General features: G+C 35.4%; 2 protein-coding genes across 2 annotated transcripts; both read left to right on the forward strand.

Moving 5' to 3' along the window:
- Positions 1 to 157: 157 nt before the first annotated feature.
- On the forward strand, positions 158 to 1,240 carry LOC133785018 (protein FAR1-RELATED SEQUENCE 4-like). Its single transcript, XM_062224277.1, has 2 exons — positions 158 to 624; positions 820 to 1,240. The coding sequence occupies exons 1-2, from the start codon at positions 158 to 160 to the stop codon at positions 1,238 to 1,240; spliced, it is 888 nt and encodes a 295-aa protein (XP_062080261.1).
- A 6,629-nt stretch (positions 1,241 to 7,869) lies between these two features.
- Positions 7,870 to 9,369, forward strand: LOC133785019 (protein FAR1-RELATED SEQUENCE 9-like). Its single transcript, XM_062224278.1, has 3 exons — positions 7,870 to 8,247; positions 8,318 to 8,659; positions 8,908 to 9,369. Exons 1-3 carry the CDS (start codon positions 7,870 to 7,872, stop codon positions 9,367 to 9,369), a joined length of 1,182 nt encoding a protein of 393 aa, XP_062080262.1.
- The last annotated feature ends 5,681 nt before the right edge of the window (positions 9,370 to 15,050 follow it).

The raw sequence follows: 15,050 nt of genomic DNA on the forward strand, positions 1-15,050 counted from the left end.
AGCTTATAGATGGAGCGAATATGTGCATATGCCCAATCGCAAAAAACGATCAAGACCAATCACAAGATCTGGATGTTAGGCAGCTCTTAGAGTGGTTCATATGAAAGATAATGACTTATGGTTGGCAAAAGAATTTAGCCACGAACATAATCATGAAATGGTATCGGTCCCTGAATTGCAATTCCTCAAGAATAATCGTGTGGTGTCCGACGGTTTTCTTGCGCAAGTTCGTTCGATGAACTCAGTCGGGATAAAAACTTCTCAGATTATGTCCCATATTGCTATGCAGTCGGGAGGTTATGAGAGAATGCCATGTCAAGTCAGAGATGCGTACAATAGAGTCGCAGGAGCAATTAGGGAAGAAAAACTGGAAACTGATGCAGAAGGTGCATTAGGATTCTTGGACTGTCTTTTTGCGCGAGATCCAATTTTTTTTGTGTACCACCAAGCTGACACAGAAAACAGACACGCCAACGTATTCTGGGCCGATGGGACAGCAAGAATTGACTACCGGGCATTCGGGCATGTGATAGCATTTGACACAACGTACATGACCAACACGTACAACAAGCCATTGTGCATTTTGATGGGTGTCAACCACCATTTCTCCACTTGTATTTTCGGGTTTGCGTTGCACGTAAATGAAAAAATGGAGATTTACTCATGGATGCTAAAAGCATACTTAAAATGTCACCATAAAAAAAAACCTTCAGCCGTGGTCACAGATGGGGATAATGCAATGCGTGAGGCAATAAAAGAAATACTTCCGGAATCCACACATTGAATATGTGCTTGGCATCTAAGCACAAATGCATCTAGGGCTGGTAATGATCCTGGATTCACGAAAGCATTCAACAATTTGATGTACTCATTCTACAATGAGGAGGTGTTTGAGAACAAATGGAATGAGTTGATGGAGACATATCAGATGGAAGACAACGAATGGTGCCAACTCCAATACAGAAGAAAGAGAATGTGGGCAGAAACCTACCTCCATGTGCAGTTTGTTGCTGGAATGAGAACAACACAGCACTGCGAGTTAATGAATTTCCGCCTTAAAAAATTCCTTTTGAAGAGATACACCCTACGTGAGTTCGTTACGGGCATTGACATCGTGGTGACAAAAATATGGCACATCGAAAGAGAAAATGACTTTACAATGAAGCACATGCTCCCCAATCTCCCATCCTCAGATGCTCTAAGTATTTATTATGATCAGTGTGCAAAATTCTACACCTGAGAAATGTACTACAAAGTGGAGTCGGAAATCAAAAGAGAAAATGCATATTTCATCAGCAGCTATGAAGATCATGCAAATCACACTATCTTCAATGTTGGAAATTTTTGAGACGGTCAAACGAGATATAAGGTCACTCCTACTCTTGGAACAAACAATTTCAAATGAAGTTGCTTATTCTACGAGACTAACGGTTACCCATGTAGACATATTTGGGCAATGATGAAGTCTTGTTGCATAAGAATAATCCCAAATTCACTGCTCCTCAAACGGTGGAGCTTGCATGGAAAATCCCATCTGGAAAACATGGAGATAAGCCAACCTATTCAAGAAGAGTCTGTGCATTGCGAAATGTCAAGATTCGGTGCACTTAATTTAGATGCTACCATGATGAAATTCTACGCGTCTAAGTCACCACAATATTATAACACATCAAAGGAGGAAATTGCTCGTCTCACTGCCATTTTCAAGGAAGGTATGGACATCCAAGGAGTATCACAGGGCGCATCCACGAGGAGATCGTACCGAGAAAATCCTAACATAATGCAAGTCCTAGTTATAGTCAGGACAAAAGGTCAGGGAAATCCAGGGCAGCGAAGAGACAACGGGCATGGAATTCCAACAGACGGATCAGGTTTCAGACAAAGGGCATGTGGATCATGTGGTGCCCTTGGTCACAACAGTCAAACATTTCCCAATCGTGGCCTCAAAACTGGAAGAGGAAGAGGGGCAAGCACAAGTAGTGTTAGCATCGATCTGTACACAGAATCGGGGAATGAAAACGTGGGAGGTGAAAGTGACATGCCTTATTCAATGCAAGAGTCTTTTGGGAAAGATTATGATAATCATGTGTAATGTGCAACCTACAGGACACAATGTTATTGTGTACTTGATATTATTTATAAGATCAATATCTCTTAATAGATCACTATCCTGAGTAACAAAGTGGGATATTAAGGGATGTTAGTACAATTAGTGGAACTATGCATAGTCAAATGCTCTAAATATCATAACTAGTAACCTAATTAGTGGAATGTTACCAAGTTAGTTCTCAAGTTATGAATTATTAGCTCAGAGCTTGCAAATTGTGAGTATAAATGATGTATTTCTCTTCATTATAAGGGATGTTGAGTGAGTAAATGAGATATTGGAGATATAAGTAACACTAGACACAGTCAAAATCTTTCAAATATAACACCTAGTAACCTAATTAGTGAATGGTTACCAAATTAACTATCTAATTGTGAGACATTTGCTTGGAAGTTGCAATTTGTAAGTAAAAATGATGTGGTTTCCATGTTAGTAGGGCTCTCGAGTAATTAAATGGGATATTAGAACTTTTAGTGATACCAGACATATTCAAATTGTTTCAAATGTCATACCTAGTAACCTTATTAGTGAATGGTTACTAAATTAGTTCTCAAATTATGGTAGATTAGCTCAAAGGTTGCAAATTGTAGTACAAATGATGTGGTTCACTGCATTAGTAGGGTTGTTGGGCGAGTAAATGGGGTATTAAGGATGTTAGTACCATAAGTAACACTAAACACTATCCAAATATTCCATATATAAAACCTAGTAACATAATTACTAAACGGTTACCAAATTAGTTCTCAATTTATGAGAGATTAGCATCCGAGCGAGTCCAGCGTCGGACTCTTGGCTCGAACACGCGACTCAGTGAATCGAAACGAGTTTAACTCTTGTGTAATCACCCTAACGAGTGCCTTAGTCACCCGTAATGATTTTCATGGAAGTCAGTGCACCCAAAAGAGCGCCGAAAGGGTGATGATCACACTAATGCGTGACTCGGTGCATCTGAACGAGTCCAGCGCCAGACTTCTCACCCAAACCCGTGTCTCGATGAATCGAAACGAATCTAGATATTGTGTAATCACCATAACGAGTGCCTCGGTCACCCGTAATAATTTGCATGGAAGTGGGTGTACCCGAAAGAGCGTCGAGACAATGTTAACCACACTAATGCGTGACACGGTGCATCTGAACGAGTCTAGATCGGTACTCCTGACCCGAATGCATGTCTCGGTCAATCGAAACGAGTCCAAATCTTGTGTAATCACCCAAACGAGTACCTCGATCTACTGTAATGATTTGCATGGAAGTCGATGCACTTGAAAGAGCGCCGAAAGGGTGTTAATCACTCTAATGCGTGACTCGGTGCATCCGAACGAGTCCAGCGCCAGACTTCTGACCCACACCCATGTCTCGGTGAATCAAAATGAGTCCAAATCTTGTGTAATCACCCTAACGAGTGCCTCAGTCACCCGTAATGATTTGCATGGAAGTCGGTGCACCCGAAAGAGCACCGAAAAGGTGATAATCACACTAATGCGTGACTCGGTGCATCCGAACGAGTCTAACTCGGTATTCCTGACCCGAAAGCGTGTCTCGGTGAATCAAAACGAGTCCATATCTTGTGTAATCATCTTAGCGAGTGCCTTGGTCACCCGTAATGATTTGCATGGAAGTCGGTGCACCCGAAAGAGCGCCGAAATGGTGTTAATCACACTAATGCGTGACTCGGTGCATCCGAACGAGTCTAACTCGGTATTCCTGACCCGAAAGCGTGTCTCGGTGAATCAAAACGAGTCCATATCTTGTGTAATCACCTTAGCGAGTGCCTTGGTCACCCGTAATGATTTGCATGGAAGTCGGTGCACCCGAAAGAGCGCCGAAAGGGTGTTAATCACACTAATGCGTGACTCGGTGCATCCGAACGAGTCTAACTCGGTATTCCTGACCCGAAAGCGTGTCTCGGTGAATCAAAACGAGTCCATATCTTGTGTAATCACCTTAGCGAGTGCCTTGGTCACCCGTAATGATTTGCACGGAAGTCGGTGCACCCGAAAGAGCGCCGAAAGGGTGTTAATCACACTAATGCGTGACTCGGTGCATCCGAATGAGTCACCGTCTTACTTCTGACCCGAACTAGTGTCTCGGTGAATTGAAACGAGTCCAGATCTTATGTAATCACCCTAATGAGTGCCTCGGTCGCTTGTAACGATTTGTCAAATTTAAGCACTCTGTGTTTCATATATATATTGCATACAATATAAACTAAATTTTATTATTTTAAAAATAACCCAAATTCCTATATGATTTTAAACATTGTATTTTAAATAACTAGAATTTTAAATTTTCAAATAGCAAGCTTACAATCAAAATCTCATTATTAAGAAAATAATTTAACCATGTATTTCAAAAATTATAAAAATCTAAATAAATAGTTGTTAGTCATCTTTTAAGTGAAAATAATTAATATAAAAGTTGAAGGCCATGCGTTCTAACAAAAAAAAATTAAAATATAAATATGAATCCTAGAGCAACAACTGTGTAACTTTTATTAAATCTTTGTTCTTAATTTTGTAAATAATGTGCAGTTGGTTATTACATTGTATGTATACTAACAATTTCAACATAATACTTTTATATGGAAAGACATTTATATTCTTATTCAATTAATATAAAAAAATCTAACTCGTAACTAAAACCGGTTATCATGAGTTGCAATTGTATATTAAAATAAAAAATGGATCTCCACCCTATAAATCCATTGTCACGATAGTATATATAATAGTACATAGAAATGTACATGTGACAACACCTACTACATACATAATATTTATATAAAAAAGGAGAGGAGCGTGAGCCATTCCGCTTATATGCACTACGGTTTGGGTTCGTTGGCCATAATATATATATATATATATATAAATATATATAGTTTATTTTATGATGATCTTCCAATGAATGACAGATAGGGAAGACGACTCTTTTCCTTGAAACAGTCAAGATATAAGTTTGCATTGTATGACTGCGCTCTTTAAAGATTAAGGGGAAATCATTAGAATATATTTAAGATTTTCTCTTTCTGGTATTTAATTACTTAATATATAAAATTTAATTAAGAAAATGAAAGGCTCGCGTTAAGAACGGGAAAGAAAAGATCAATTTTTTCTTTATTCTTGGTGTGTATCTGAAACATTTCAGAGATGTTTCTATCAAAAGTTTATCAAAAATTTACTCTTACTGTTAAGAGAACAATAATATCGTGACACATAAAACTATATTTTCAGCTTTTTTTTTTTTTTTTTCACGAGATAAACTTGATTTTTTAAAAGTTGAACCAGGAAATGCATGAATGATTATTATTATTATTGAATATAAATTTTTACGTCTATATCATTTTTTTAAAAGATAATTTAAGTAGAAAATTTTGTTTAAGTAGAATTAGGAGACCCCTAAGTAGGGATGCATATTTTCTAAATGGGGACGGGCCCCGCGGGGACCGGCCCCTAATCGGACGAAGAATCCCCGTTTAAATGGGGAACGGGGCGGGGACGGGATAACTTCCAATCCCCGAATATGAAATGGGGCGGGGAATGGGATAACACTCCCGGCTCAGACGGGACCTCGTTTAAATTTTTATATATTTTTGTAATATTTTATATGTATTTTATATATTTCTTTACGTGTTTTTGTAGTATAGTAGTAAATTTTTTAATATTTCAATTTTTTTAGGATAATATTTAATATTTTAAATAATAAATATTGTGTAATATTTTAATTTACATATAATTTACTATTTTTTAAAAAAAATTAATTTAAAAATTAATTTTTAAATAAATTGGTTCCCCGTGGGGATTCCCCGCCCCAGTAGGGGATTTCCCGAAAGAGAATAAGCAGGGAAGGGGCAGGGACGGAGATTAGAAATATAAATGGGGACGGGGACAGGGGAGCACTCCCCGCCAATTCCCCGCCCCGTGTGCATCACTACCCCTAAGATACTAAAATTCAAACAAATTTTTTTAAACTTTATTTTTAACACCGACGTACACTAAATTCTCTTTATATATTAAAAGAAGAAATTCATAATAAAAGTTTATAAGGAAAAGTTGAGAACTATTCACTTTTACGAGTAGTTAACTAATACTAGACTCTAAATATATTTAGAACTTTACCTATTATTATCACGAGACTTCTCAAATTACTCTTATTTGAGCATATGATTCTATGTGTTGTTGTAGTATGTATTATATGTGTCATATTATAGTTAAATTGGAAATGCATTCTAATTGTAGTATGTCAAATATATGTGTGACAATTATAATTATATGAGTGTCACTACAAAAAAAAAGGGCTTTTACTTCGGTTTTTATGCGGGATTTAATTCGGTTTTCGCTTAAATTTGAAATTACAGTAGTTCGGGGAAAAGTAAAAAGTATATAAAAATCGAAGTGAAATATAGGCATTCTACTTCGGTTATTATGTAAAAACCGAAGTAGAAAATCGGGATTCTACTTCGGTTTTTACGTAATAACCGAAGTAGAAAGTTGTCTACACTTCCTTGCTGGGCACTTTCTACTTCGGTTATTACGTAAAAGCCGAAGTAGAATCTTCACTTTCTACTTCAGTTTTTACATAATAACCGAAGTAGAAAGCCATCTCCCTATTTTTTTTTAGAATAATTATTTATGATTATTTTAAAAGTGCCCAATTCTTAATTTATATATATATATATATTTTGCACTAATTTTTGTTATATGGTCTAATTATATGAACTTATATAGTTATATATATTTTTGCAATTAGAATTAGTTATGAATTTTGTTTGAAAAGACATATGCTAACTTTTATTAATTAGAAATATCATACATAAGCAAAACTACAAAGTATTTAAGTAAGATGGCTAGTCTTAACATTAATACATTGACATAAAAGTAAACTTAGAACTAAACGAACTCATAAATACACGAATTTTTTAACTGGAAATGTATTCTTACTTGTGTATCATGCATGTGGATACATCCTTATTTATTTTAATCTAAGTCTTAATTAACGAAAAATAATATGTACATGTTAGTAAAGATCTTATTGCTCCATAAACGTGTATATATGTTGGTGGTATAATGATAATATTATCCGTAGTTAAATATATGTAGTCATACGTGCGGCTTTATGAAATCGCAAAATTTTTAAGTTATACATATGTAATATATGTAGTCTAGTCACAATTACTTATTTTTTATTTTTTTTAAATAAGGAATATGCATTTTATTAAAAAAATCTTGAATGAGACAATAATTTTTTTTAATAAGAAATTTTTTAATCATAGTGTTCAAATAAGTTGCTAAATCACAACTTATGATAAATCAGATTAATCTTATTTGTCTAACTTTTTAGTTCTCTTTTTTGGATAATGTTTATGGATTTGATAAAATTCCACATTATTACTTACACAAAACCATTGTCAAAAATATAATTTTTTATATTAATACCAAGGCCGGAAAGTACATTTGAATATCATTTTTTTGCCAACTAGTCATGGCCTAGCAAATATGGATATTACTAAAAGTACAACACACATACTGTGGGCCCATTTTCATTTAAAGATGTAGCCCAATCACAATAGCATGTCAAAATGCCCAATAATAAATGGGCTTATTCTAAAATCCATATATAATTTAAACTGAACAAAATATAACATGGTAAATTTAAGAAATTTTACAATTTCTTTACAGATGGTAGACGTTGATACAAGTTCAAATCCTGAGTGGGCTTCGATAATACAGGAGTTAAATATAACTAAAAAAGTTAACGAACTAGAAAAAATGGATATTGTTGGTAAGTATCTAGATTCAGTAGATAAGTGGGAGTTGTTCTACGAAATATATGCAAAGTGGATGGGGTTTGGAAAAAGGTCAGATGACGTGAAGAGAAGAAATGGGGTAGTACCAATGAGAATGTGGGTTTGTACAAGAGAAGGATATAGATGGAGCGAATATGTGAATATGCCCAATCACAAAAAACGATCAAGACCAATCACAAGATCTGGATGTCAGGCAGCTCTTAGAGTGGTTCATATGAAAGATAACGACTTATGGTTGGCAAAAGAATTTAGCCACGAACATAATCATGAAATGGTATCGGTCCCTGAATTGCAATTCCTCAAGAATAATTGTGTGGTGTCCGACGGTTTTCTTGCGCAAGTTCGTTCGATGAACTCAGTCGGGATAAAAACTTCTCAGATTATGTCCCATAATGCTATGCATTCGGGAGGTTATGAGAGAATGCCATGTCAAGTCAGAGATGCGTACAATAGAGTCGCAGGAGCAATTAGGGAAGAAAAACTGGAAACTTGATGCGGAAGGTGCATTAGGATTCTTGGACTGTCTTTCTGCGCGAGATCCAATTTTTTTTGTGTACCACCAAGCTGACACAGAAAATAGACCCGCGAACGTATTCTGGGCCGATGGGACTGCAAGAATTGACTACCGGGCATTCGGGCATGTGATAGCATTTGACACAACGTACATGACCAACACGTACAACAAGCCATTGTGCATTTTGATGGGTGTCAACCACCATTTCTCCACTTGTGTTTTTGGGTTTGCGTTGCACGTAAATGAAAAAATGGAGACTTACTCATGGATGCTAAAAGCATACTTAAAATGTCACCATAAAAAAAACCTTCAGCCGTAGTCAAAGATGGGGATAATGCAATGCTTGAGGCAATAAAAGAAATACTTCCGGAATCCACACATCGATTATGTGCTTGGCATCTAAGCACAAATGCATCTAGGGCTGGTAATGATCCTGGATTCACGAAAGCATTCAACAATTTGATGTACTCATGCTAAAACGAGGAGGTGTTTGAGAACAAATGGAATGAGTTGATGGAGACATATCAGATGGAAGACAACGAATGGTGCCAACTCCAATACAGAAGAAAGAGAATGTGGGCAGAAACCTACCTCCATGGGCAGTTTGTTACTAGAATGAGAACAACACAGCATTGCGAGTTAATGAATTTCCGCCTTAAAAAATTCCTTTTGAAGAGATACACCCTACATGAGTTCGTTACGGGCATTGACATCGTGGTGACAAAAATATGGCACATCGAAAGAGAAAATGACTTTACAATGAGGCACACACTCCCCAATCTCCCATCCTCAGATGCTTTAAGTATTTATTATGATCAGTGTGCAAAATTCTACACCCGAGAAATGTACTACAAAGTGGAGTTGGAAATCAAAAGAGAAAATGCGTATTTCATTAGCAGCTATGAAGATCATGCAAATCACACTATCTTCAATGTTGGAAATTTTTGAGACGGTCAAACAAGATATAAGGTCACTCGTACTCTTGGAACAAACAATTTTAAATGCAGTTGCTTATTCTACGAGACTAACGGTTACCCATGTAGACATATTTGGGCAATGATGAAGTCCTGTTGCGTGAGAATAATCCCAAATTCACTGCTCCTCAAACGGTGGAGCTTGCTTGGAAAATCCCATCTGGAAAACATGGAGATAAGCCAACCTATTCAAGAAGAGTCTGTGGATTGCGAAATGTCAAGATTCGGTGCACTTAATTCAGATGCTACCATGACGAACTTCTACGCGTCTAAGTCACCACAATATTATAACACATCAAAGGAGGAAATTTCTCGTCTCACTGCCATTTTCAAGGAAGGTATGGATATCCAAGGAGTATCACAGGGCGCATCCACGAGGAGATTGTACCGAGAAAATCCTAACATAATGCAAGGCCTAGTTATAGTTAGGACAAAAGGTCAGGGAAATCCAGGGCAGCGAAGGGACAACGGGCATGGAATTCCAACAGACGGATCAGGTATCAAACAAAGGGCATGTGGATCATGTGGTGCCCTTGGTCACAACAGTCAAACATGTCCCAATCGTGGCCACACAACTGGAAGAGGAAGAGGGGCAAGCACAAGTAGTGTTAGCATCGATCGGTACACAGAATCGGGGAATGAAAATGTGGGAGGTGAAAGTGACATACCTTATTCAACGCAGGAGTATTTTGGGAATGATTATGATAATCATGTGTAATGTGCAACCTACAGGACACAATGTTATTGTGTACTTGATATTATTTATAAGATCAATATCTCTTAATAGATCACTATCCTGAGTAACAAAGTGGGATATTAAGGGATGTTAGTACAATTAGTGGAACTATGCATAGTCAAATGCTCTAAATATCATAACTACTAACCTAATTAGTGGATTGTTACCAAGTTAGTTCTCAAGTTATGATTTATTAGCTCAGAGCTTGCAAATTGTGAGTATAAATGATGCATTTCTCTTCATTATAAGGGATGTTGAGTGAGTAAATGAGATATTGGAGATATAAGTAACACTAGACACAGTCAAAATCTTTCAAATATCACACCTAGTAACCTAATTAGTGAATGGTTACCAAATTAACTATCTAATTGTTAGACATTTTCTTGGAAGGTGCAATTTGTAAGTAAAAATGATGTGGTTTCCATGTTAGTAGGGCTCTCAAGTAATTAAATGGGATATTAGCACTTTTAGTGATACCAGATATATTCAAATTGTTTCAAATGTCATACCTAATAACCTTATTAGTGAATGGTTACTAAATTAGTTCTCAAATTATGGTAGATTAGCTCAAAGGTTGCAAATTGTAGTACAAATGATGTGGTTCACTGCATTAGTAGGGTTGTTGGCGTGAGTAAATGGGGTATTAAGGATGTTAGTATCATAAGTAACACTAAAAACTATCAAAATATTCCATATATCAAACCTCGTAACATAATTACTAAACGGTTACCAAATTAGTTCTCAAATTATGAGAGATTAGCATGCGAGCGAGTCCAACGTCGGACTCTTGGCTCGAACACGTGACTTAGCGAATCGAAACGAGTCCAACTCTTGTGTAATCACCCTAACGAGTGCCTTGGTCACCCGTAATGATTTTCATGAAAGTCAGTGCACCCAAAAGAGCGCCAAAATGGTGATGATCACACTAATGCGTGACTCGGTGCATCCGAACGAGTCCAGCGCCAGACTTCTCACCCGAACCCGTATCTCGATGAATCGAAACGAATCTAGATATTGTGTAATCACCCTAACGAGTGCCTCGGTCACCCGTAATAATTTGCATGGAAGTGGGTGTACCCGAAAGAGCGTCGAGACGGTGTTAACGACACAATGCGTGACTCGGTGCATCTGAACGAGTCTAGCTCGGTACTCCTGACCTGAATGCATTTCTCGGTAAATCGAAACGAGTCCAAATCTTGTGTTATCACCCTAACGAGTACCTCAATCTACTGTAATGATTTTCATGGAAGTGGATGCACTCGAAAGAGCGCCGAAAGGGTGTTAATCACACTAATGCGTGACTCGGTGCATCCGAACGAGTCCAGCGCCAGACTTCTAACCCACACCCATGTCTCGGTGAATCAAAATGAGTCCAAATCTTGTGTAATCACCCTAACGAGTGCCTCGGTCACCCGTAATGATTTGCAAGGATGTCGGTGCACCCGAAAGAGCACCGAAAAGGTGATAATCACACTAATGGGTGACTCGGTGCATCCGAACGAGTCTAGCTCGATATTCCTGACCCAAAAGCGTGTCTCGGTGAATCAAAACAAGTCCATACCTTGTGTAATCACCTTAGCGAGTGCCTTGGTCACCCGTAATGATTTGCATGGAAGTCGGTGCACCCAAAAGAGCGCCGAAAGGGTGTTAATCACACTAATGCGTGACTCGGTGCATTCGAATGAGTCCACCGTCTTACTTCTGACTCGAACTAGTGTCTCGGTGAATCGATACGTGTTCAGATCTTGTGTAATCACCCTAACGAGTGCCTCGGTCGCCTGTAACGATTTGTCAAATTTAAGCACTCTGTGTTTCATAAATATATTGCATACAATATAACTAAATTTTATTTTTTTAAAAATAACCCAAATTCCTATTTGATTTTAAACATTGTATTTTAAATAACTAGAATTTTAAATTTTCAAATAACAAGCTTACAATCAAAATCTCATTATTAAGAAAATAATTTAACCATGTATTTCAAAAATTATAAAAAGCTAAATAAATAGTTGTTAGTCATCTTTCAAGTCAAAAAAATTAATATAAAAATTGAAGGCCATGAGTTCTAACAAAAGAAAATTAAAATTTAAATGTGAATTCTAGAGAAACAACTGTGTAACTTTTATTAAATCTTTGTGCTAAATTTTGTAAATAATGTGGAGTTGACTATTACATTGTATGTATACTAACAATTTCAACATACTACTTTTATATGGAAAGACATTTATATCCTTATTCAATTAATATAAAAAAATCTAACCGGTAACCAAAACTGGTTATCATGAGTTGCAATTGTATATTAAAATAAAAAATGGATCTCCACCCTATAAATCAATTGTCACGATATTATATAATAGTACATATAAATGTACACGTGGACAACACCTACTTCATACATAATATTTATATAAAAAAAGGAGAGGAACGCGAGTCATTCCGCTTATATGCACTACGGTTTGGGTTCGTTGGCCATAATATATATATATATATTTATATAAATATATATAGTTTATTTTATGACGATCTTCCAATGAATGACAGATAGGGAAGACGAATCTTTGCCTTGAAACAGTCAAGATATAAGTTTGCATTGTATGACTGTGCTCTTTAAAGATTAAGGGGAAATCATTGGAATATATTTAAGATTATCTCTTTCTGGTATTTAATTACTTAATATATAAAATTTAATTAAGAAAATGAAAGGCTCGCGTTAAGAACGGGAAAGAAAAGATCAATTTTTTCTTTATTCTTGGTGTGTATCTGAAACATTTCAGAGATGTTTCTATCAAAAATTTATCAAAAATTTACTCTTACTGTTAAGAGAACAATAATATCGTGACACATAAAACTATGTTTTCAGCTTTTTTTTTTTCACGATATAAACTTGATTTTTTAAAAGTAGAACCAGGAAATGCATGAATGATTATTATTATTATTATTATTAATGAATATAAATTTTTTTATCTATATCATTTTTTTTAAAGATAATTTAAGTAGAAAATTTTGTTTAAGTTGAATTAGGAGACCCCTAAGTAGGGATGCATATTTTCTCCATGGGAACGGGACCCGCGGGGACCGGCCCCTAATCGGACGAAGAATCCCTGTCTAAATGGGGAACGGGGCGGGGACGGGATAACTTTCAATCCCCGAATGTGAAATGGGGCGGGGACGAGGATAACACTCCCCACTACGACGGGACCCCGTTTAAATTTTTATATATCTTTGTAATATTTTATATGTATTTTATATATTTCTTTATGTGTTTTTGTAGTATAGTAGTAAATTTTTTAATATTTAATTTTTTTTAGGATAGTATTTAATATTTTAAATAATAAATATTGTGTAATATTTTAATTTACATATAATTTACTATTTTTTAAAAAATTTTAATTTAAAATTTATTTTTTAAATAAATTGGTTCCCCGTGGGGATTCCCCGCCCCAATAAGGGATTCCTCGCCCCAATAGGGGATTTCCCGACAGAGAATAAGCGGGGAAGGGGCAGGGACGGAGATTAGAAATATAAATGGGGACGGGGACAGGGGGAGCACTCCCCGCCAATTCCCCGCCCCGTGTGCATCACTACCCCTAAGATACTAAAATTCAAACAAATTTTTTTAAACTTTATTTTTAACACCGACGTACAGTAAATTCTCTATATATATTAAAAGAAGAAATTCATAATAAAAGTTTATAAGGAAAAGTTGAGAACTACTCACTTTTACGAGTAGTTAACTAAAACTAGACACTAAATATATTTAGAACTTTACCCATTATTATCACGAGACTTCCCAAATTACTCTTATTTGAGCATATGATTCTATGTGTTGTTGTAGTATGTATTATATGTGTCATATTATAGTTAAATTGGAAATGAATTCTAATTGTAGTGTGTCATATATATGTGTGACAACTATATTTATAGGATTGTCACTACAAGAAAAAATGGCTTTTACTTCGATTTTTATGCTGGATTCAATTCGGTTTTCGCTTAAATTTGCAATTGCAGTAGTTCGGGGCAAAAGTAAAATTTATATAAAAATCGAAGTGAAATATAGGCTTTCTACTTCGGTTATTATGTAAAAACCGAAATAGAAAGTCGGGATTCTACTTCGGTTTTTACATAATAACCGAAGTAGAAAGTTGTCTACACTTCCTTGCTGGGCATTTTCTACTTCGGTTATTACGTAAAAACCGAAGTAGAATCTTCACTTTCTACTTCAGTTTTTACATAATAACCGAAGTAGAAAGCCATCTCCTTATTTTTTTTTTAGAATAATTATTTCTGATTATTTTAAAAGTGCCAAATTCTTAATTTTTATATATATATATTTTGCACTGATTTTTGTTATATGGTCTAATAATATGAACTTATAGTTATATATATTTTTGCAATTAGAATTAGTTATGAATTTTGTTTGGAAAGACATATGCTAATTTTTATTAATTGGAAATATCATACATAAGCATAAATACAAAGTATTTAAGTAAGATGGCTAGTCTTAACATTAATACATTTACATAAAAGTAAACTTAGAACTAAACGAACTCATAAATACACAAATTTTTTAAATACACGAATTTTTTAACTGGAAATGTATTCTTACTTGTGTATCATGCATGTTGATACATCCTTATTTATTTTAATCTAAGTCTTAATTAACGAAAAATAATATGTACATGTTAGTAAAGATCTTATTGCTCCATAAACGTGTATATATGTTGGTGGTATAATGATGATATTATCCGTAGTTAAATATATGTAGTCATATGTGCGGCTTTATGAAATCTCAAAATTTTTAAGTTATACATATGTAATATATGTAGTCTAGTCACAATTACTGAGTTTTTATTTTTTTTAAATAAGGAATATGCATTTTATTAAAAGAATATTGAATGAGACAATAATTTTTTTTAATA

This window comes from Humulus lupulus, chromosome 6, assembly GCF_963169125.1.
Source record: "Humulus lupulus chromosome 6, drHumLupu1.1, whole genome shotgun sequence".
Taxonomy (NCBI): Eukaryota; Viridiplantae; Streptophyta; class Magnoliopsida; order Rosales; family Cannabaceae; genus Humulus; species Humulus lupulus.

What these genes read in the sequence shown, in the direction of transcription:
- LOC133785018 (XM_062224277.1), top strand. Translation starts at nt 158, where the DNA reads ATGGTATCGGTCCCTGAATTGCAATTCCTCAAGAATAATCGTGTGGTG. An exon ending in TTCTCCACTTGTATTTTCGG is followed by an intron (nt 625 to 819) that starts GTTTGCGTTGCA and finishes AAATGCATCTAG; the next exon opens with GGCTGGTAATGATCCTGGAT.
- LOC133785019 (XM_062224278.1), top strand. Translation starts at nt 7,870, where the DNA reads ATGGATATTGTTGGTAAGTATCTAGATTCAGTAGATAAGTGGGAGTTG. An exon ending in CCGACGGTTTTCTTGCGCAA is followed by an intron (nt 8,248 to 8,317) that starts GTTCGTTCGATG and finishes TGCATTCGGGAG; the next exon opens with GTTATGAGAGAATGCCATGT. An exon ending in TTTTTGGGTTTGCGTTGCAC is followed by an intron (nt 8,660 to 8,907) that starts GTAAATGAAAAA and finishes TAAAACGAGGAG; the next exon opens with GTGTTTGAGAACAAATGGAA.